At 31.8% G+C, this 23,005-nt stretch overlaps 3 protein-coding genes across 10 annotated transcripts in view; all 3 read left to right on the forward strand.

Annotated features, from left to right (window-relative positions):
- Positions 1-23,005, forward strand: part of pyd (zonula occludens-like protein polychaetoid) — a 91,617-nt gene that overhangs the window by 56,555 nt on the left and 12,057 nt on the right. For 6 of the 8 annotated variants that reach the window (XR_014878257.1, XM_085190450.1, XM_085190453.1 and 3 more), the window contains 14 exons: positions 11,845-12,020; positions 12,562-12,749; positions 13,591-13,863; positions 14,838-15,008; positions 15,716-15,782; positions 16,214-16,364; positions 17,441-17,573; positions 17,910-18,053; positions 18,316-18,488; positions 18,991-19,162; positions 19,658-19,874; positions 20,008-20,188; positions 22,278-22,499; positions 22,763-22,901. Coding sequence is in view for 7 of the 8 variants with exons in the window: in XM_085190450.1 (XP_085046576.1) it covers positions 11,845-12,020; positions 12,562-12,749; positions 13,591-13,863; positions 14,838-15,008; positions 15,716-15,782; positions 16,214-16,364; positions 17,441-17,573; positions 17,910-18,053; positions 18,316-18,488; positions 18,991-19,162; positions 19,658-19,874; positions 20,008-20,188; positions 22,278-22,499; positions 22,763-22,901 (2,407 nt within the window). In the remaining variant the exon portion in view is untranslated. Of the gene's footprint in view, positions 1-5,861; positions 6,184-11,844; positions 12,021-12,561; positions 12,750-13,590; positions 13,864-14,837; positions 15,009-15,715; positions 15,783-16,213; positions 16,365-17,440; positions 17,574-17,909; positions 18,054-18,315; positions 18,489-18,990; positions 19,163-19,657; positions 19,875-20,007; positions 20,189-22,277; positions 22,500-22,762; positions 22,902-23,005 lie in introns of those variants that run through there. The other 2 variants (XM_085190456.1, XM_085190452.1) reach the window with 2 other exon arrangements.
- LOC146536370 (PIN2/TERF1-interacting telomerase inhibitor 1-like) lies at positions 343-1,807 on the forward strand. Its single transcript, XM_085190458.1, has 2 exons — positions 343-735; positions 983-1,807. The coding sequence occupies exons 1-2, from the start codon at positions 456-458 to the stop codon at positions 1,783-1,785; spliced, it is 1,083 nt and encodes a 360-aa protein (XP_085046584.1). The 5' UTR covers positions 343-455; the 3' UTR covers positions 1,786-1,807.
- On the forward strand, positions 3,167-4,725 carry LOC146536371 (uncharacterized). The gene has a single exon (XM_085190459.1). It carries the CDS (start codon positions 3,636-3,638, stop codon positions 4,446-4,448), a length of 813 nt encoding a protein of 270 aa, XP_085046585.1. The 5' UTR covers positions 3,167-3,635; the 3' UTR covers positions 4,449-4,725.

The raw sequence follows: 23,005 nt of genomic DNA on the forward strand, positions 1-23,005 counted from the left end.
ATGAAAATTTGAAAAATCTCTTTCTCCGAGTGGAATTCAATCTCACAACCTTCGCTTTTATATCCACATGTATGCCACTGTGCCCCAAAGTCTTCAATATATAACATTTATTTTAATAAACTTCTATCTCGCTTTTAGAATTTTTATTTAAACAGCTATTACATGAATATGATTTCGGAATCATACAATTTTAATAATAACGAAAATAATATCATTTTACGTGAAATGAAACGTAAAGCCGGTATACTGCACTGTCTGTATTATCTACTCTGTGTCCGTATCAACCAATAGAAAGCGGCTTTGCTTCGTACACGCACGAACTTCAGATCTAACAATCTGACATTTTGATTCGAAGGTGATTCGAAGTCTGTGCTCTGTGACGTCCATTTTGACAAGAATAACACGTGAACATGTGTATTGCTTAATCGAAGTTTTTAACTTAATATTTTTATGTAATGGCTATGTTAGCGGGCCCTCGTCGTAAGCAAAAAGTTATTAACTTACGTGCAAAAAATAACGACTGGAGTAATGATGTAAATAAATTTGGTCAGCGAATGCTAGAAAAGATGGGTTGGAGTACAGGAAAGGGGTTAGGTGCGAAAGAAAATGGTATTGTTGAGCATGTAGTGGCCAGATACAAAAACGATGAAAAAGGACTTGGATTTGAGGACAAAAACGACCAGTGGACAAAACATGAAGATGATTTTAACGCTTTACTTGCAAATTTGTCTAATGGTAAGTGCAAGTGTTATGATATGTTTATTTTTGTTTGATTTTCTTTTTTTCTTTTTATAAAATCAGCTTAACGCTGTATCCCTTTGTAGGATGCAGAGGAAAACCTAGTGTTGTAGTCACAAACTTGTGCCCCTGCGTCACAACAACCTCATTTTTTTTCTTTTAGATATCATTTTGTTGTCTCCTATATAAAATAAATATGAATTGATATAATTGATAAATACTTATTAAAGTTTATTATTTTTAGGGGATGACAATAAAGAAAGCTTACATAGTGGTGTTTCCTTAGAAGTGAAATCAAAAAAGAGTAAAGCTCGCATACATTATCATAAATTCACTAGAGGGAAAGATATCTCTCGTTATAGTGATAAAGACTTGGCAAACATTTTTGGGAAGAAAAGTTTTAAAGAAAACAAAGAAGAAGAGCTGAGCCAAGCCAAGGAACATCTTAGAAAATCAGAACAAATTTTCACAGAGAAGGGTAATATGGATGACTATTTTAAGAATAAAATGGCTGCTATTAAATCTAAAAGCAAATTACTCAATATAGAAAATAAAGAATCTTTAGATGAGGAAATATCTGATTTTGCTTTCAAAGGATTTTCAAGTACTCTAGATAATGAGATTAAAAATGAAGATATAAATAACTGCGACAGCCAGCCATTTTCATTTTATAGTACAAATAAAAGTAAACAATGCTTAGTTGAAGAACCTCAAGTAGATGTACAGACCGAAAATACAAATAAAATTAAGAAAAAGAAAAAATCTAAGAAAGACAATATTCAGGAAGAGATAAATCATACCCCACAGCCATTGTCTGAAGATATTGAAAATAGTGAAGAAGTTGTAAAAAAGAAAAAATCAAAGAAAATAAAACATAAGATACAATTAGAGGAACAAATAGATGAACCTGTTGAATCAAAGAAAAAAAAGAAAGATAAAAAGGAAAAAATAAAAATTGGAAAGGAAATACTGGAAGAAACAGAAAGTCATGAGGATTATGTACCAAAAAAAAAGAAAAAACGAAAAAATAAAGATGATAAAAATTAATAAAATATAATAACAAAAATAACTTAGTTTTTTTATTATTATGATTTGTACCACTATATAGCAAACTAGCCAGAAAGCATCTAGAATTAGGACATTATGTGCTCTAATTTTCTCCACATGTTGAGACACTAAATGTTAACGAGTGCTATGAAACTCAATGCCACTTTGTTTTTACATACTATGACAAAAAGAGAATAATTTATTTTGTGTGCAGGGATTTAACTACTTATGCTTCCCATTGCTTTGTCAAGACAAAGACATTGTCACACAGCCCCATGATGGCCACAACTTGCTTATTACTTTGATTTAATGTTTTATATTTGCTTATTACTATTAATTTTAAGATATTTATTATGAGTCTGATGTGGATCACTGACCAGAAGCGAAGGTTGTAGGTTCGATTTCCACTTGAAGGAATTAATTATTTTCTCAATATAATATCAAGAAAAAATGTTGTGTTGAGTTCCATAACAAAAAATCTCAAAAATAGAGCTATATGTGAGATTCAGCTAGTTTTGTCTTATTTATTATTTCTATAAACTAATTAACAATTTCTTCATTTTGTAAGCAACTTTTTGTACAGGTATATAATTTTTATTTAAGGTAATATTTTTTTCACTCACTAATACAATTTATTAAATTAATAGTTTGAAAATATCAAAAGATTCATTTCGTTAAAAACATAATATATGAAAATTTATACATTGTATTTTTACATATCCTTATAAAATCTTAATGTAAAACATTAAGACTGATATAGTAAAATAATATACTTATTTAGGATATGTTATGCGTAAAGCACTAATGAACTTTACATTATGATTAAAAATTGTTATCTATATATATAAAAGGACTTGTCCTCACTGACTGAGGTAAGACGCACGCACAGCCGTAACCGCTGATGGTAGAAACGTGAAATTTGCATAGATGTTTACTTTCATAATCTGGACATCCACTAAGAAGGGATTTTGAAAAATTTTAACCCTAAAGGGGCGAAATAGGGGTTGAAAGTTAGTATGGAAAAAAATTTAAATCGGCACCGATTCTTATAAAATTTGAAATTTAGACTCTTAAAAGTATTTAATTGAACACGTGTTTCATAGTTTTCTAGAATTCTTTCCATAAGGGTGCAAATAAGGGGTTGAAAGTTTGTATGGAAAAATTCTTAAATCGCCACCGATTTTTAAAAAAAATTAAATTTAGACTCTTAAAAATATTTAATTGAACACATGTTTCATGGTTTATTAGAATTCACCCCTAAATACGTAAGCGAAGCTGCGCGCGTCCGCTAGTCTTGTATAAATTGTATATTTAAATATATATTTAACAAGTTATCTCAACACAACTTAACATAATATAAAGGAGCGAGTATCCGATTTATTTGTTAGGTGTTGGCAAGCATGAGGCGGCGGCCATTTTCTCATTGATATTGCGCAGTTGGTATCGTATGCGTAGTGATGTAGTCATGAAAGTGAACAAAATATCGAATAAAAATCTACTTGTTTAGGTAATTTATTAAACTGTATAGTGTGATTCATCTTTTTCGCTTCAAAATTAACCAAATTTTCGTCTAGTGAAGATACAAGCTTTGAAATATAACCTCAAAATTAGGAAGTGCAATAATAATTGTGATATTTTCTATAGATTTCAATACAATCAATGTAATTATTGGCATCACTATGCAAAGTTTTAATTAAGTATGAATTGTCAAATGTGTCAAATTGCACGTGCTATTATTATTGTGAAATAGTGCCTTTTAATTAACTTTTAAAATATTGCTAAAAGAAAGAAGTCAGTGTCTATGTGCTCTATCGTAAAAAAATATTCAAAAATTGTTTGAATTCTGTGAAATGGTTGTACAATTAGAGTCTGAGGCACCAGAGGAAACTAGAATCCAAAAACACACGTTAATGGAATCGAAAAAATATGTTATTCTTAAAAATCATGTACGGGAAATAAAAGAACAACCAGCTAAAATAATTAATAATGAAAATGTCACAGAAAATACAGAAAAAGAAAGAAGAACTGCTGAAAATAAACGATTTAAACAAAGATCATCGTCTCCTGAAAGCAATCAAGTAATTTCGTCCATATCCAAGGAAGATTTAGAAGAACTAAAAACAGTTTACAAAAGATGCAAATCAGTGATAACAAAAATTGAAAGAAAATACGGGCATTTGCTGGATTTAGACGAGCAAAATGAGTTTACGAATTGTAAAAGAAGAAAACTTAATTCTGATGAAAGCTATCACCAAGAATGTAAATGTGTCCCTAATAAAAAGATTTTATTTACAGAAGATGGTGAAAAATTATCACATGTAGACACAAAATTGGAAAACCATATATGCAGTTACAGTAATTCAAACTATAGTAAAAATAAATATCAACATTCAAATGAACATATTGAAATTGATTATGAGACTGTTGAACCCGATTTGCCAGAAACTATACAAGAACTGACAGAAATCTTAAAAGATCCTAAAACACGAGCAAACTTAAGGAATAAAGTTATTGACAAAGTGAGATATTTGCGAAATGAAAATCTTAATACAGTCCGATTTAATAAAATTTCTTTAGTACAACAATTGAAATCCAATCCTGACGAAATCATAGACTTTAAAGGCACTAATATATCGCATTTAGAAGGTTATCCAACTAAATAAATTATTTGACAAACAAGATAATGTTATTTTGTACACTAAACAGTACAGTTATATAATATAATTATATGTAGACATTTCTTTTAGTTTATAATTTATATTCGATGTACAGAATTGACTCATATTGTATTATTGTTTAGATATATTAAATTAATTTCTTTTATAAAATGTATGTCTTTTCTTAAGACTACAATTTTAATATGTATGATATCTTGTTGCTTAGGAAATTGCCTTATAATGTACTGCAAAAATACTTTTATAAATAAACACATTCAGGACAGATTTTGTTTTAATGTAAAGTTTCCACTATTGTAATTTACATCTAAGATAAAAATAAAACATCTTGATTTAATTAGAATTTTTATTTTTTTAGCTTTATGCTATGTGCGCGATAGCTGGGTAGGCAGAGAGAAAATAGTGTTAAGACACTGCATTTCCCATTTTCCGCCGAATTCTACAGGTGTCAAGTGGTGAGGTACAGAGCTAAAAAACAATAATTTTAAAGACAATATTCATAAATTAAAAACTAACGAATCTGTTAAAAGAAGTTTTCCAAAATATAATAGTAAAATTGTCTTATAATCGGCTTAACCATTTCTAGGATTAGCGTGCACAAACGTACAGACAAAAAAATAAAAAAATTAAGAATGTAAATTTATACTTATATTTATTTTAATAATTCATTATTTGTTCTTTTGTTTTTATTACCATACAAACAAACGTGTGTGACAAAAACTATTTAATATACCTACTTGAATCGCTGACATGTGTCGAATTACAATTTAGTATATCGATTCAACAGGTATTTGAAAACGCCAATATATTCTTTAGTTGTTAAGCCTTATAGTCATTGTTTTCCATTAAATTTAGTAGAACTGCGAAGCATAGAATATACTTACATTGTCATTGTCTGTAAAGTGAGCCACTAATACCTTCAGCCGTGGAATGCGTTTATAATATAATTAACACTCTATATTCTCCACAATAGGGTCTAATTTGAGTACGTATGCAAAGTGGCTCGCCATGTATAGGATTGCGGGCTGAATAACGATGCCGTACAATGTTTACTGCGTACGCGACAGCTTTGTGAAATAGCTGGAATTCGATTTGAGGTCTTCTGCGTATTTAAACGACGGGTGATATCGATTTAGGCAAATAGCGGTGAATGTAAACAGGAGAAATTTGCCACTCAAGTCTACATATTCACTTATTCTCTTACAGATCTCTCTATATCTCTATCACATGTTAAACGCGGTCATATGTTAATAAGCTGTTATAAAAGAAAATAAATAAAAAACCGATAGTATCCATTTTAATTTGAACTTAGCACTGTAATGATACTGCCTTCGAAGTTTAAACAAGCACAAGGTAGAATTGTAATCTCATATGGCGCGACGCGGCGTCATCGGCGGACGCCTACGATAGAACCTTCTGCATACGATTATAATAATTTTATTAAATATTTTTTTCTTTTAATTAAATAACAAAATTATTTTAAAGTGAACTTATTGGTAAATTTAACATATTTTTTTATATATTTATTATCATAAATAATGCTTTATGACTAAACATTTGTGCCTTTTAAAGTTTGATATTAAAAAAAAAACAAACCTACGAAACACATGTGCCTAAAATATAAATTGTGTCAATTTTACCGAGTGATAAGTGCAGTTAATTTTTCATGGACACATTTTACTCTACAATGAAGTTGGATAACTTTGGATTTGAAAAATTACAGGTTTGTTTATATTTTAATTTAATAACAACATTATTAATAATATTAATATGAAGTAAATTACTATTGAATGAAAAATATAACTAAATGATAAATAGGAATTATTGTTTTTAATTATCTGATATGGTTTCATATTTATGAAAAAAAAGCTTAGGAAAGATTATTATTAATCTAAAACTTTAATATTTGTAATGTTTTTATTCCATCCGACTTACTTATTAAAATTTTTAGTTTTTCTAAATACGTTTATGCTAGAAATAAAATTTAAAAATTAAAGCCAGGCACTGGATAAAATGTAAATGTGGGTCTATATGTACTCTGTAATCTCATTAGTTATTGGTGAGAAGGCAAACTGCTTCTTTAGGTAGTTACGGTTCCGCCTAACGTGCTTAGTTTAGGTCATACGAAAGGTGTGTACACTGGTATTCTTTGAATAAAATGCATTATAAATATTTAATGTTATTTATTAATGCATAAGAAAGATTTTTTTAAGTTGACAAAACACCATGCCAACATGGTCGTCGCGGCCCAGTAGCACAAGCGTTTGAGGGTAAACGCGATGGCTACGGTTCGGTTTCCACTAGGAAAAATGATTATTTATATTTTTTTATTTACTTGCTCTGGTTCTCAGTTCCGCCACTCAACACACAATGCCTCAAAAATCTCTCTGCCTACCCTGTTATATGCGGTATAGGGCATAGAGCTAAAAAACATCAATTAAATTATGAGCTTTAAAAGTCATACATGATTGGCGTTGAGATTTTTGACCGACTTTCAAAAAAAGGAGGTTCTCAATTCGTCGGATTCTTTTTTTTCTATAAAAACAATAATTATATTCATTGCTTTTCTCTTAGTAGCACGCATAGCATTATTAGGTCAACGGTGGTAACTCTTGGGTTGACACTACAGAAATAATAGTTAAATAGTAACTTGTTGATTCAAAAGTGCTTGAATGGCATATTTGTATAAAGAATCCTCTGTATTTTGATTTTCAATCTTTTATTTACATTTTTAAAATTATCTATATAAAAAATCTCAAGTAAACAACGTTTGTTGCATAAGTGGAGACGTATTTGGGTTTGCGTAGGAGCATTTTATGGCCTTACAGCATATCCAGACTTCGCAATGTGAAGATTTACTGCTTTAATATATTATATAATAATGTTTTTTGAAGATATCATATTGACATTCATTGATATTGATTAGATAGGGTATAAGGTAATTCGTATTTGTAAATAGGTAATATTTATTGGTTGGTCTAGCTTGCAAGAAATAGAGCTAAAACAAGGATTCTTAATATAAAACAGAATTTTACTGACATTTTTGTCCGGAAGATTACGCTCTTATTTGATTATGGCGTTCCGAACATGCCAGTTGAGAGCCAATATCACCATTTATGCAGAACACACGAAGGGGGTAAGCAAGAAGGCACCTCCTTCAATCTGGACGTCAATCTATGACAGTTACATTTGGACGCCCAGATATTTCTGACACCTAAGCTAAGGAGATCATGTATCAATTGACATCGCAGATTATCTAATCTCTTTTTTAGCTTCACGCTGTATCCCGCATATATCAGGATAGACAGAGGGCATCTTGGATTCTAGTGTTATGACACTACGTTTAAGACATTTCCGTTCCCCACTTTACGCCGAATTCTTAAGGCATTGTGTATTGAGTAGCATAAATCAACGCCCTATCACCTCTCATTGGCTAACTTAAATAACATTTTTTGAATGGGATTTGAAGCCACAACATTCGCGCTTAGGTCATGCACACCGAAACGTAACCCCATTCCACGATGGCATCATAGAAACTGTTGCAATTAAATCACTATCACATTAAGAGGTGGGCTGTCGGATGTTTACAAATGCAAGTATAATCAAGAACTCGTTAAGACGTGGAAAGGCGTGGATAACAATGTACTAGACAGTATTTGTTGCTTCGTTTGGCTTTTTAATGTTTTAAGCAGAATTGTGTACTAGATAGTTAAAAATTAATATTTGATAAGAACAATGCTTTTTTTAAAGAGATATTCGTTATATATTTGCGACATATGTACCTAGTCAATATGCCTTTGAAAAAAATAATTTATTAAATTTTTTTTTAGTTAAATAAAGATAATTTAAAAAGTAAACATTTTTAGGCATTTTTATATTATACCTAATAGAGTTTGCCACCATAATATTTAATTATTGAAATATGTTAATCCTAACAACTTTACCTAATAGAATTTTCTCTGGTTTCAATTTTCATTCAAGTCTGCGTCCTCTGAGACTAATCTCATCTGTTTACGGTGGTACGGCTTCTACTACTTTCAAACATATTTCATGCGATTAAATGATTTCGTATAAGTAACTTTTGTTTTCGAATGCTAATACTTAAGTGGATATTAGATGCACGCTGCATTCCACAAGCAGCGGGGTGATAGACGAAACCTAGTGTTAAGACACTCTGTTTCCCATTTTCCCCCGAATTCGGGTAAATTATTAAAAAAAAAATCTATCCAAATTTTACTTTTTCATAAACCTGAAGCCTTATCAGCCTTATACGTGTTGAGTAGCGGAGCTCCACGCCGCGCTTTTATCTCGATACCAGAGCGAAGAAATGAGAATATTAAATATTTCATTTCTTCGACCCCATTAGAACCCACAGCATGTCACACGTTTGTGCCCCTGCACCACGACTGGTCTCCTATAATTATTCTGAAAACCTTAGATATAGAAACCCTCAATATTTAAAACGTAAATATTTCAAAGTTCACATTTCCGTTGGACAATGAGAGAATTTTGATTAACGCATCAAAGAGATTTCTAAGCAAATTAATTATATTTAATCAAAAAGGTCCAATACAGTGGAGTTCTTTAATTAGAAAAGTCTAACAACAACCACAAGTATTTTTTCTTGATTCTTTCTGCCTCATTTAAGCTATCTAAATTGGTAGTGTTTATCACCACAGTTGCTCTAATCGGATGATCGAAAGAAATATAGACATTTTCTGTCAAACTATATTTTTGTGGGAACTAAATTGGGTGCCATTTTTTATTTAATAGTATAAAGAAATATTTATATCTAAATGTTGCCATTGTTTGGTTATTTAGGTTATTAATTTACCTTATTGTTGCCAATAAAAAATATTTGATTAGTAAATCCATGACTGTTATGCTCTGGCTTAGCTTAGACTGCGACAAGTTTTAAATAAGAATTCGGACTCTAATTGGTATTTATGCAAATAATAGCCTTCAAATCTAAATCTGCTATGAAGAAATGACTAATCAATAAAGGTTGATAATAAATAAAGCGATGTCAATATAAAAAAGCGTGAGATGCTTAAAACATTATAAGGTTTCATAAAAACTTGTTTGAGATTTAAGGCAAAATAAATGTCATTATATCCTATCATAATTTTATCCTTCCACAGCCTATTAATAAAAGGTTGTAAAACGGATGTATGTATCACTTAATATTCAGTGCATGACGTAAATTTTATATAACCGGAATAACATAAAATTCTCTGTAATAGAACATTTCATATGAGTCATTCGTTTGTTGATGGAATTTAAGATAATATGTATATGCAGTTGAAATTAATAAGCATAACAAATATAGACGATTAAATTCAGCTTGACGCTGTATCTCGTATACAGCAAGGTAAGTAGAGGGAACCTAGTGTAGAGAAACTACGTTCCCCACTTTCCCCCAAATTTCGAGGCACTACGTGTTGAGTGGCGGAACTCAACGCCGCTAATCGTGTCAACACTCCAAATTGAATCTTGATACCAACTTGATACAACCAACCATTAGAATGCAATGGCTTAACTTAGAATAACAATAGATTGATGTGAAGAATTTTGATGCATTTCTTATCGGAGTTATTTGAAATATGACTAAGGTTTAGTTATTCGAAGACTTTGAATAGATACTGTCATTTACTTTCGTATTACATCCAAGTTGTAACAGATTTCTTTATATTATTTTAACTTTTCATATACTAGTTATTACATCGAAAATGATACAATTCTTATAATCTCGATAAATATCTTAAACAATTTCTTCTTAATTCTTAATACATTTTATATTTTTTTTGTTTTCCAAAAAGAAAAGAAAAAACAAAAAATACTAATAAATAAGAACATTATTGCATTTGTAGAGATGCAAATATATAAATCTTATCTTATTTGCTGGCACACAAGGGGAACCTAGTGTCAAAATATTCCGTTCCTCATTTTCCACCTATTTCTGGAGGCATTGAGTGTTGTGGCATAGTATTGAGTGGCGGAACTAAATTCCGCGTTTAGCCTCGACACCAGAGCGGAAAAAATGGAAATATTAAATATTTCATTTTCTGGAGTTGGAATTGAACCCACAAATAGGAATTATTTAATGACCGCTTGAGAAAAACCTTCTTTAAATATGATAATCGATGGCGATGTAATATTTCTAACCAGATTATAAAAAGTTACGTAACGGTATCGGCATGCCTAGGGAAGTACAAAGGGGTATTATCTTCGGCGAATGTTCCGAGGTCATCGGAGACTGGTAAAGATTGGTCACTATATTTTTTTTGTGTTTGAATTAGCACGATCAACGTATAAGATAATGAGGTATGACTCAAAAAAAAGTTTTTTTGTAGCGTACATTTTTATTAAAAGCTGTTTGAATTCATATCTATAATAAAATATTGACAGCTATTGATAATAAAATTTTATTTATGTCTCACAAAACCTAGTGCTGCATTTGTGTATTTTTTTAGCCCTAATAGAAACTAGAAAAAAAAATTATTATTTATTTATATTCTTTTCTCTGGTAAGAAGACATTGTGCGGCGTTGAATTCCGAATTTCCGACTTAACACGCAATACTTAGAAAAATTCGGCAGAAAGGGGGGAACCTGGTTATTTTAACACTAGGTTCCCTCTGCCTACCCTGCTATATACAAGATATAGCGTAAAGCTGAAATAAAATAAAATAATTTAATAATTTTTATACACATATATTTATATCCAACGCTAAATAATCGTATAACAAGTCAATTAACAATGAATGTGCGTAATGTAGGTCATTACTGGTATTCTAGTGTAATATGAGAAATAGGGAAGGGCAGGTTGGGTATCCATTGCACTTTGCAGTTCAAACTTGTTTCTTTGTTTACATACTTGCTTTGATCCTTTGTGAAAGAAAATACACATCCAGTTCTGCTTACTGGTCGAGTACTGTTAGGTTTGAAAAATTATATGATGATAACCTTTCTTTTGTCGTATCGTTTCTTAAAATTAAATATATTTAATTGTATATTCATATGAATTGGAGGTATACTGCGTTTAGCGCTATAGATGAAAATAAGGTAGCAATATCTAGATTATTCTACTCACATTGGATTACGGAAGTTAACGCCGCATTTTCCTAAAACACCAAGGATTTTTTAAATATTATTTGTAGATATTTCCTTAAATAAGATTTAAATTTGAAGTGCGTTCAATTAGGTTTCAAATGAACTAGAATAGCGATTTACAGTCGTATTTTTGAAAAATATCTTACAAGATAGTATTTTTAAATATTTTTTTGTCTCCGAAGACTATAGACTACTATAGAATTGGAAAATATAGTTTTTTAATTCTATTACATACCGAACTATATTATAATTAAAATTATTTTATTTTTACAGACTGCAGAAAGAAACTCCGGCTGGGAAACACACAGGGTTCGTTTAAACAGGGTGCCTAGCTACGGTTTTGGTATCGCCGTGTCTGGGGGTAGGGACAACCCGCACTTCGCGAGCGGCGACCCTTCCATTGCTGTTTCCGACGTGCTGAGAGGTGGTCCCGCGGAAGATAAGTTACAGTAAGTGTATACATAGATATTTGGCGGAACTTAACGCCACTCTTCGAGGAGATAATATGTTATTCTCCATGTTTCCTCATTTTTCACCGAATTCTGGAGGCTTTCCGAGGTTTGTCTTTACCAGAGCCAGGCAATTAAAATATAAAATATTTTATTTTCTCAAGTTGGAATCGAACCCATAACTGGCTGTCTTTTAATGTCAATAAGATAATAATTAGATGGAAATATTGATTTAATCTGTAAAATAAATGGAAGTTTAGTACACTTTTTTATTTATGCTTTGACGTAGAACTATTACAATAAGTCACGCATTCTATACCATTAAATAGCCATAAGTCTAACGTGGCGTGCAATTGTACTATTTAAAATTAAAGCGTGAATTTTAAATAGTAAAATTCATATTTTTTCTTAACAAAATTCTTATACTTATCAACAAACTAATAAGTGTCTTTTTTGTATAATTTAATAAATATTTGATGCTGAGAAACTAAGAAAAATATAAAAAATATATTTTATAACCTTTACCATTCTATATTTACAGAGTAAACGACAGAATAGTATCCGTAAACGGAGTTCCCTTAGAGAATGTGGAATACGCGCGGGCGGTACAAGTGTTGAGGGAGTCAGGAGCGACAGTCTCCCTCGTGGTACGGAGACGAGCTCCAGCCCCGCCGCCTACAGCCCCAACCACTATTAAGCTGGCGTTTACGAGGAATGGGAAGAAAGAAGGTAAAATATTATGTTGATATTATTTTTTATAACAAGATTATTATAATTTCGCTATGGTGGAATATGAACGTAAAGCTTAGTTAGCTAATACTCTTTGATGTTTGTTTGACAGCTAAGAGAGTTCAATCCTGTTACATTTATAATAATTACAAAGGAAATATTTACTGTGTAAACTAATTATCAAAACTTAAGTATATTTTCACTTCTTATTAAGTTTTATTTTTTAAAATTATAGCAGTGAAGGTCTAAATATCTATTTTAAGCATATACCAAGTTAAGTATTTAAATTTACTATAATTGGCTGCAAGCCCAACTAACTGTAATTATACTATTAGAATAATTGCGTACGACATAGAGCTGGCACACCGTCATTTCATAATGAGAGCATTGGCATTATGTTACCTGTGCTTTAGTTTTTTTTTTACTTTCAAAACATAAATATAACTTTATGTATTGTATCGCTAAAGAAAACCTCTTTTTTTCGGCCATCTTGTTTGTCTTCTATGTAGATCTTTTGAATTTAGAATAACCGACATTTTAAATTGAATAAATAATTAGTAAATAAAGATTTTTTCATTGATGTTGTGTAAAACATATCTTTAATTTATTTAACTTGTAATCTTAACAAATTTATAAAAACGAAAAAAATATATTATTTAATAATAATAAAGTAGTTTCTAGATATAGTTAAAATTTTCTAAGTACCATTAAAAGTGGAAAATACCTCCATGGCTTTTTACAGGTATCTCTTTACTTTTAATTCAATAGACAAATTATAAGAGCTAAAACACAACTCCCAACTCTGCAAATTTTAAAAAAATAAAACAATTTTTTATTACAGATTTTGGCATAGTATTAGGCTGTAAAATCTACGTAAAAGAACTAACGATGCGAGCGAGAGAACAATTAAACCAAGCTGGGCAAGGGCTATGTGAAGGAGACGTTATTACTCGTATTAATAATACAGCGGTCACCGACGCCATGACACTTAAAGAAGCGAAAAAACTGGTCGAATCTTGTAAAGATAGACTTAATTTGGTCATCACTAGAGAACTTATTAGAGAAGAGACAGTCTCTAATGGAAACTATAATCAGAATAATTATAGTAGTCTAGGTATGTATATTTAGGTATAATCTGTTAATAGAAATGACTTGTTGCTTGTTTTTAATGTTAAATTAATAATATTTGGTCCTCCTGTTGCTGCTTTCGTTCCCAAAGAAAGTCTAAAATCTTACCAACCTTGCAAAACCAATAGATCGACTTATTCTTACATGCTTATAGTCCCTACAAAAAAGACTTACTTTTCACTTCATTTTCACTTACGTTTCATTTGAGGCCATTGTGTTTCATCATTGCATTTTCATTCCCCGCTCTTGTAAGAAGACAAAGCGCGGCGTTAAGTTCCGCAACTTAAAACCTAATATCTCGTAAATTGAGTGGCGCGTGGAGTAGAGTTTCTTTTCATTGTCTCTAGGTTCCCTCCGCTTATCCTTCTACAGGCGGGATATAGCGTAAATCTAGAAAAAAAATTGCATTCTAATGTCATTATCACGCAAACCAAGGGCGTCTAGTTGTATTAAAGAAAACCTAGTAGAGCTAGCATCCGTGACACAGTAGTAGCTAAACTCGTTTGCATTATTGACGTTATCCTTAACCTTATACGGCCTTGCGTAATGTGATATTTAGACAATTATATATATTACAATGAATGTTGGGTACCCTTGGCCCTTTATAATGTTTAAGGACCAACTAAGGAATGATGCTTATTAATTTAACTTCTTAATTAAAGCAATTGAAGATATTTTTTTAATTCGGTAACTACAAACTAGTTAGTGATATCAATGTTTTAAACCATTATAGAAAACGTTTTAAAACTCAATTCAACGCCACGCTTTACAAGAGCTAGGAAATGAAAATTTTAAACACTTCATTTTGCTGGAGTGTGAATCGAACCCATAACGCATATACTGTCGCTCGCTTGTTCCCTTCGCCACGATTGGAATAATAAGACTGGATAGTTAATGGATAGTAACAATGTATTTAATGCTATTTAATTTAATAAAAAAAAACCTTCTTTCCACATACAGATTTCTCTTCAGAGGCCACCGCCCACACGTTTCCCACCACTGATACGCTATCGTCACCGTATTCCAGTAGTGGGCAGAATTTGTACGTAGCAGCGCCGGTACGAAGTGACAACAGACGAGGAATGTCTCATGATGAACAGCCTCCAAGACCTCCTCCGCCTAGGAATGATGGTAATTTTATTTTTTTGGTATAAAACAGCTACTCGATTTTCTCCGAATGATAGGGAAGGCGAAACCTGGTGTTAAAGCGCTCCGGTTTTGGTCCAATTTCTCATGAAACGGCTTCTGTACATTTTAAATTTAATTGTTTTTTATGATGTGATCCAATTGTGATGGATTCTCAGCAAACACTTGCCAGAGTTTTATTTTATGTTATATATTTTGATGATATCAAATTTATAACCTCCTTTATTAGAAATCGGCTAAAAACTTAAATATCTATAATCCATCACATTATTTGACATCTAAAAATTCTATTCAATAAAATCAATGCGGTTAGCTCTAAATGCGGTTTTAACCAGACCACAATGAGTTTGCCAATATGAGCAATTAGTAACATTATAGAAACTTAATTAGCATATTTGCCGTTACAATTGTTTTCTTAAAATGTATTTACATTAAAGTATATTGTATATACACATTTTGATTAGTTATCCTGATGATGGAGAGTGAAAGACGGTCGTCGTGATGCATCAGCATTCCCACTTGGAGAAGGATTTACTTCCGCTCTGTTAACAATACAAAGCGATGCAATGTCTCGAAAATTTGACGTAAAGTGGTGAACAGAGTGTTTAACACTAAATCCCTGTCTACTCTGTTATATGTGGGATACACCGTAAAGACAGATTTTTTAAGAATGATTGGTATTTTGTTTTCAGATTACTACAGTAGTCGAAGACAGTTGTACGAAGAGGAAGGTATGCAGAATCAAAGAAACAAACCACCGTAAGTTGCAATGAGACAAATATATGTTGTATTTATATTTTTAAGTAGTATTTATTATAAAATAATAAGGATTAAGGGATCTCAGTCTATTTCTAGCATACCGTATAATACTCGTAATATGAATAATTTTCTTATTTGTAATTTTGACTTTTATATATTTTTTACCAAAATAATATTTAAATTGACATTGTATGCTTTAATGAAATAGTCAGTATATAAATAAGACTTGATGTGTCAATTAAAGTCATCTGTCAATTGTAATGAAATTAGAACTTCCTTCGTGTTTGCTCCATGCATTTGCGAAGTGATGAATGCTCAACTGGCATGCTCAGAAACGCTAGAAACTAAGAACAGAACAGAAATTAATACAAATACACTCATTATTATATCAATCAATTTTAAATTTTCAAAACAATTTCCTACATTTTCAGAAGTGAGCCAAGATTAATAAGTTTCCAAAAGGAAGGCTCAGTGGGTCTGAGACTGTGCGGCGGGAATCGATCCGGTGTGTTCGTGTCGGGAGTGCAACCGACGAGCCCTGCTGCGCTACAGGGACTACAGCCCGCTGATAAAATACTAAAAGTAAAACATAATATATATTTGAAAATTAATTTAATGTATTTTAAATTGAGATCATTTCTTTTATAGTCATACTTTTTTTAACGTTAAATAGGTTAGCATAATATTATATTTGTTTATCTGTTTGCATTATTCTCCTTGCTTGCTTGCTTTCATCACCTTTCTTTTTATTCATATATTAATTAAATGCGTTGTGACTAGGGATGAGTTCGATATATCAAAACGTAACTTAAAACCGATATGTTAAGGAAAACATAACGTATCGATATATGTTTTTAGAAAACCGTTTTTACAGAAACTTAAAACTCAACATAGCTGTGATCTAAACAAAAACGTAATAACGCAAAACTTTTGAAACGTCAAACGATCGACGTTTTATATCGAAACTAACTTCCTCTCTTTCTAAGTAATGTATTCCGAGCGGGCGTAAATGAGATAAGGCGAATATCTAATAAACTGATTCTATCGGTATATTCTTCACGGGTGTAAAAGAAATGAAGCGAATATCCGATAGCTAACTAACTAGCAGATTCATATTTTGGCGGTTTTCTTAGTTAGTTACTATTTCTTCGTTATGAAATCGAACTTCTAAATAAATGAATAAGGTAGAAATTTGGATTTAAAATATGATTTTGTATTTAAACATTATTTCAATTTAATTACTAAATATTGTTTTTTTAACTTATGTTTATAGTTTATAAAGCATTTTTATGTAATACTAATTAAATATATTTATTATTATATTATAATTTTATACTTATGATTGCGCTTATTGACAAGTCGAAAAAAAAACGATATCTAAAAACCGTTTTTGATATCGATACGAAAACCATATAACGGTTTCATAACCGTTAGCGGAAAAAAACGATAACGCCCATCTCTAGTTGTGACCCAGAAGCACAAGCGTGGGACTGTAAATACGACGGTTGTAGGTTTGTTTCCCACTCCGGGATGAATTGCTTAACATTTTCATTAAGCAGCCTTAAAATACGTCACTGTCTCGAAATTCGGCGATGCGTGGGGATCGGAGTGTCTTAACACTAGATTTTATATTCTTTAATATTTTTGTCAAATTAAAGGTAAACGATATGGAAATGAAAGGCGTGACTCGAGAGGAAGCTGTCTTATTTTTACTCAGTTTACAAGAAAGAATAGATTTGATCGTGCAGCATTCACCTGATGAATACAACGCCGTTGCTAGTGGACAGATGCGTAAGTTTTTAAATTTTTATTCTAAAAGTAATTGTTTTCTATTTTTTATTTAATATAATATGTGTCTCTTTGTTTAATATGTTCTTTTGTGAGAAACAATTTCAACCTGTTATATGGTAATCTAGATGTGTCCCACAAAATAGAAGAGTTGCTTAAAAACTACACCATATTACGATATTACAATCGTAATATGGCCGACGTGACACAGCATCAGATTGCAGTATAGGCGTTAAATTTCCGCCACTAAGTAATTGAGCAATCCAGGGTTCTCTCTGCCTTACCCTGCTATATACGGGATACAGTGTGAAAATAAAAAAAAACTATATTATTTCACAGCTGGAGATTCATTCCACATCAAAACTCACTTCCACTACACGGAACCAACGGAAGGTGAAATGTCGTTCCGTTGCGGCGACGTGTTCCACGTACTGGATACTTTACACAACGGGACCGTTGGCGCTTGGCATGTTTATCGGATTGGTTAGTAAAATTATTATTATTTTATGATTTTTCTAAGTTTATTTGTTAGACGTTTCAATTTAAGGCTATGAAAAAAGAAATATTTTATTGCATTTTTTTTTGGAATTTAAAGTTAGTGTCCCTTTTTTTAGTATACATTAGGTTTTAAACGGGCAAGGTTGCATGAAACGTCAGGTTTCCAAAATTGTATAATACTAAATTCGCAGTTAATCTAGATTAAAAGTTTCCATTTAAAATTAACACTACTTTTTTATTTTATCAGGTCGTAACAACCAAGAGGTACAAAAAGGCACGATACCAAACAAAGCGCGCGCGGAGGAACTCGCGACTGCGCAGTTTAACGCCACCAAAAAGGAAATGTCGGGAAATGATGTGAAACACAATTTCTTTAGACGAAGGAGATCCACGCATAGACGGAGCAAGAGTCTTGGGAAGGTATTTTACTTTTTTAAAATTATTTATATTTTTTTATACATTATCTTTCATATTGTGAGTTTAATATATCAAAATGAAATGTTCAATAAGATAAAAGATACTTTTAACAAAATCTGAATCAGCTATAAGTATAAATTCAAATTTTATCAAAAATACACTAAATTTTACACTCATTTCAATACAATGAATGAATAGGTAAGTACTCCATTCATATTCGTGCAAAAAAAAAAACAATGTATTACATTTATCTTCAAGCTCTCGTGTACGGTTGGAAATTATATTTTTTGAATTTTTGCACTTTGTTCACTCACAAAATAAAATCAAAAGTAAAAAAAATTAAAACCGCGACTGCGCAACCATCTACAGCTAACATCAAAGCTACCACGACTCGTCGGCCGTACTATACGCAGTATTGCACCTCTGTAAAACCTTCCAGGAACATACTATAGAATGCAAACACAATACTTATATAAATAAAAATTATTACTTTAAAACCTTCCAGGAACATTGGGACGAAGTGGTCCTCTCGGACAGTATAAGCAAGTTCCCCGCGTACGAGCGCGTAGTACTAAAACAGCCAGGCTTCGTACGACCCGTTATAGTGTTGGGTGCGATAGCCGATATAGCTAGGGAACGGCTGCTGACTGAGAATCCTGATAAATTTGGTTCACCTAGTAAGTTGAAGTAATTAATAGAAATTTTTTTTTTTATTCAAAACTATTTAAACGCTATTAATAATGTTAAAGTTACTCAACAGTTTTTAGAAAAGATCTCTTTTAGATATAAGTTATCATTTGTACACATCTTTCTATTTTTTCTTCGTTTCTTAGCCTAGCCTCACGCTGTTATAGAGTAGGCAGAGGGAGCTTGAGAATCTTGTGTAAAGACACGCTGTTCCCAGTATGTACTACATTTCCGTTCCTCACTGATGAATTCTTAACGCATTGCGTGTTGAGCACGGAACTCGACGCCACGCTTTGCCTTCATCAGAGCGAGAAAATGAAAGTACTAAATATTTCATTCCCCGAATGGGAATCGAAACCGCAACCTTCACGTTATATTGGCACGCTTGTGCCCTTGCACCATGACGGTTTCACATTTTTTATCTCTTATACTCGTATGGTACATAAAATAAAATAAATTACAATTTTATTCCAATTTCCTTTCAGAAATGGACAGCACATTAGAAGATAGTAAATCCAAATCCACTGGCATAATCAGACTGTCGAGCATTCGTAGTATAATGGAGAGAGGCAAACACGCTTTACTAGATATCACGCCGAACGCAGTTGATAGACTAAACTATGCTCAATTCTATCCAATCGTTATATTCTTGAAAGCCGATAATAAACATATTATAAAGCAATTGAGAAGCGGTTTGCCAAAGTAAGTATAGGTTATAAGAATGTTAATTGTAAAAATGTGATTTATTTTAAAGAATATTTAATTAAGTTAAAATTTTCACACGCTTTCTATAAATAGTATTTCCCTTTCCTAAGTAATAATTTTAAATAATCAGGTCAGCTCACAAATCATCAAAGAAGCTTCTAGAACAGTGCCAACATATGGAGCGCGTGTGGGGTCACGTGTTCACCCACACTGTCACCCTGAACGACGCCAACCAGAACACGTGGTTCAGCAAGCTGTGTGACCTGGTCCAGAGGACGCAGCAGCAGCAGCTGTGGGTGTCGGAGACCAAGGTCAGTTAATGAATGAATGGATAGTGCATATGAATAATGATATATAATGTGAATATGAATGAATGATGTTTAGTACAGTACCATGAAGTTAGCTGTTGATTATTTTCTTCTAAGTAAACAATGCGCAAAAAATGTTAGATTTTTGTATGAAGGATTCTTATTTATTGTATATTACTATTATTTAAAAGAAAAATCTCAAGTTTATCGCTATAACAATTTCAACGTATAGTCTAAATCAATTTCTTTACAACATTTTGTCTTTATATTATTTATTTTATATATTGTTGTTAGCTTCTATTAATATTTTATGTAATTTATCGGTTTTGGATAATTTTATTATATAATTGATATGTATTTGAAATTTAATTTAGTATGAATCAACAGTATATTGCATCACGCTTCGGGATTATTAGCTTGGTGAAGGTACTGGGTGCATTTAGTGTAATCATTATGCTCTATGTAACTTATCAAGGAAATATAACGACGACTTATTATAGATATTCTCAATTATATTATTGTGACAATTAAATATTATAAGTAATTTTTAATGTCGTTATATTTTTTATCTATATCTACGTACAAAGCATATTAACCAATTTCTTTCTGTTGTCTTGCGGTGTAGCACGTTGAAATGGTGTCGGACATATATTTTCCTCAGCCGCCATCCCCATACCCCGCTTTCTATCCCATATCATATCCAATGAACTACTATCCACCGTCTCCTCAAAAGCCACGCACCACCATCTCTCCATCAAATTCGAACACTAAACTCACTAATCGCCAAGATATTTATGATGCTAACAGAAATCGTGTTGTACCATATTACTATTCTGAAACTATGCCTTGCATGCCAAATAATATGTACACCATCCCTAAGTCTTATCCCCACAGGAATAGACATGGTTTACTTAGCCCATACGATGATAGATTAAATTATCAGAGAGCCAAATTCAATCCTAGGCTACAAAATTCCAACATTAGTCCAGAACTTTCACAAATTTATAATAAAAATTCACCGCAATCGTTAAGACCATACAGTGTTTTAGAAACGTCCAACAAATCTCCCGTGCCAAATATTCAAAGACCTACTTCTGTAGTTCCAATGTCTGATACATTCAGACCAGCTTCAGTATTTTTTAAAGATGACGTAAAAAAGTCCAATGATGTGCCAGAATGGAAGGCTCGTCTTCAAAAGGAGATGCAAAGACCTATTTTGGAGAATCCCACGAAGAAAATATGTTTAATTCCTAATTGTAATTGTAATAATAAGCCAATTAACAATCTTAGATACAGTGAGTCCCGAACTCTTCCATCCGCTTCTGTACGATCTCTTAACAAAGTTAAAAATCTTTCGCTACCTACTCTTAAATTGGATGAGTTAGATAAAATAGGGAAAGAAGATGATATTAGTGTAGAAAGGGATAATAGTTCTATAAGCAAACCTATTTCTGAACAACACTTAGGCTACGTCTAGTACTAATATTTTATTCATAAAACCATTTGGAATGTTACCATTAGACTAATGCTTGTCTCTATTATATTTACTTAGTATTATCTATTGCATGCTGCCTATATGTACTTACTTCGCTTTTTATTATATTTGCCATCTCAACTACTAATCCTTTTAATCTTAAACTTCAAAGCTTTATATTAAATGTGCATTTTTGTTTTTTTACAGAATTTTATTATAATGTTTTGTCATTTTATTGGCCTTAATCAAATAAATATAGTGTGAATAATTTTGTAAATATGATCTAGGATCAGTGTAATTTACCATGTTTGATAATAATAATAATTAATAAATAGACATTCAAATAAAATAAGTGTATAAAAAAAAGGAAATATATACGATATAATCATCGTATAATCATTAACTATACTCTCAAAACATTTTATTTGGATGTCGATTTTCGTGTGAACTTTGCATTAATCATCGCAGAGGCTAAAATATTTTAGTATCTGTATGAATAAGAGCATTCATTCATTTGTCTTGTCTTATCACCCCATTCCATACCCACCCTCGACGCTGCTCGAAAATGGAACATTCAACACGACACAAAATGGCGGAAATTCAAAATGGCGTAAACAGAGGCCAGAGCCGTTGTCCGACGACTTTTTGTTCTCCATGTCATCGAGTTCGGAGAACAGATTATCTTACGCCTCCAGTCCAGAAAGTGACTTGGAAGTGAGTCCACCAGCTCCAAGGCTGGTCAAGTCTTCGTCAGACCCGTCGATAGCAACTACTCAAGATAATATGGATCGAGATGACGATATGAATCAAATCCCTGATGGAGTACCTCCGCCTTATTCGGTAAATAAATCATTGCTTATCAAATCTAAGTTTATATGTTCTATATTTATTAAATAATTATTAAATTTGTAACAGATCATGCTTTCATTTTCATTTGTCCATTTATTTCAAATAGATTCAAGGGAATTGGCCATGATTAAAAATCATTAAATGTAAAAAGATACGATATATTTAATAAACAACAAAGATTTTTGATAAAAAAATAGTCAATCTATATTCAATTAATAAATATGAAACTTTTAATAAATCCTATATCACAACAGCAAGGCGGCTACGACAGTAAATACGGATTTGCAAACGGCAATGGGCAAACTAACGGCAACCAGGGCATGCCCAATGAAACGCCATACCAGTGCATGCCGATGTCGAACTCCCCTCCACATTCACCTTTATATGGGACTGGTGGGTATTTAATATATTTTTTAAATTGATAGTATGAATATGTATATTATCAGTTTATTTTTACACTTTGCTCTTTTTCACCCTATAGCTGGGTACGCAAGGGA

The sequence above is a fragment of the Heliconius melpomene genome, chromosome 9, assembly GCF_056956725.1.
Source record: "Heliconius melpomene rosina isolate 202511_hmr_F chromosome 9, ASM5695672v1, whole genome shotgun sequence".
Classification (NCBI taxonomy): domain Eukaryota; kingdom Metazoa; phylum Arthropoda; class Insecta; order Lepidoptera; family Nymphalidae; genus Heliconius; species Heliconius melpomene.

Coding starts and splice junctions, on each gene's coding strand:
- LOC146536370 (XM_085190458.1), top strand. CDS start 456: ATGGCTATGTTAGCGGGCCCTCGTCGTAAGCAAAAAGTTATTAACTTA. Junction 736..982: donor ACTTGCAAATTTGTCTAATG/GTAAGTGCAAGT, acceptor TATTATTTTTAG/GGGATGACAATAAAGAAAGC.
- LOC146536371 (XM_085190459.1), top strand. CDS start 3,636: ATGGTTGTACAATTAGAGTCTGAGGCACCAGAGGAAACTAGAATCCAA.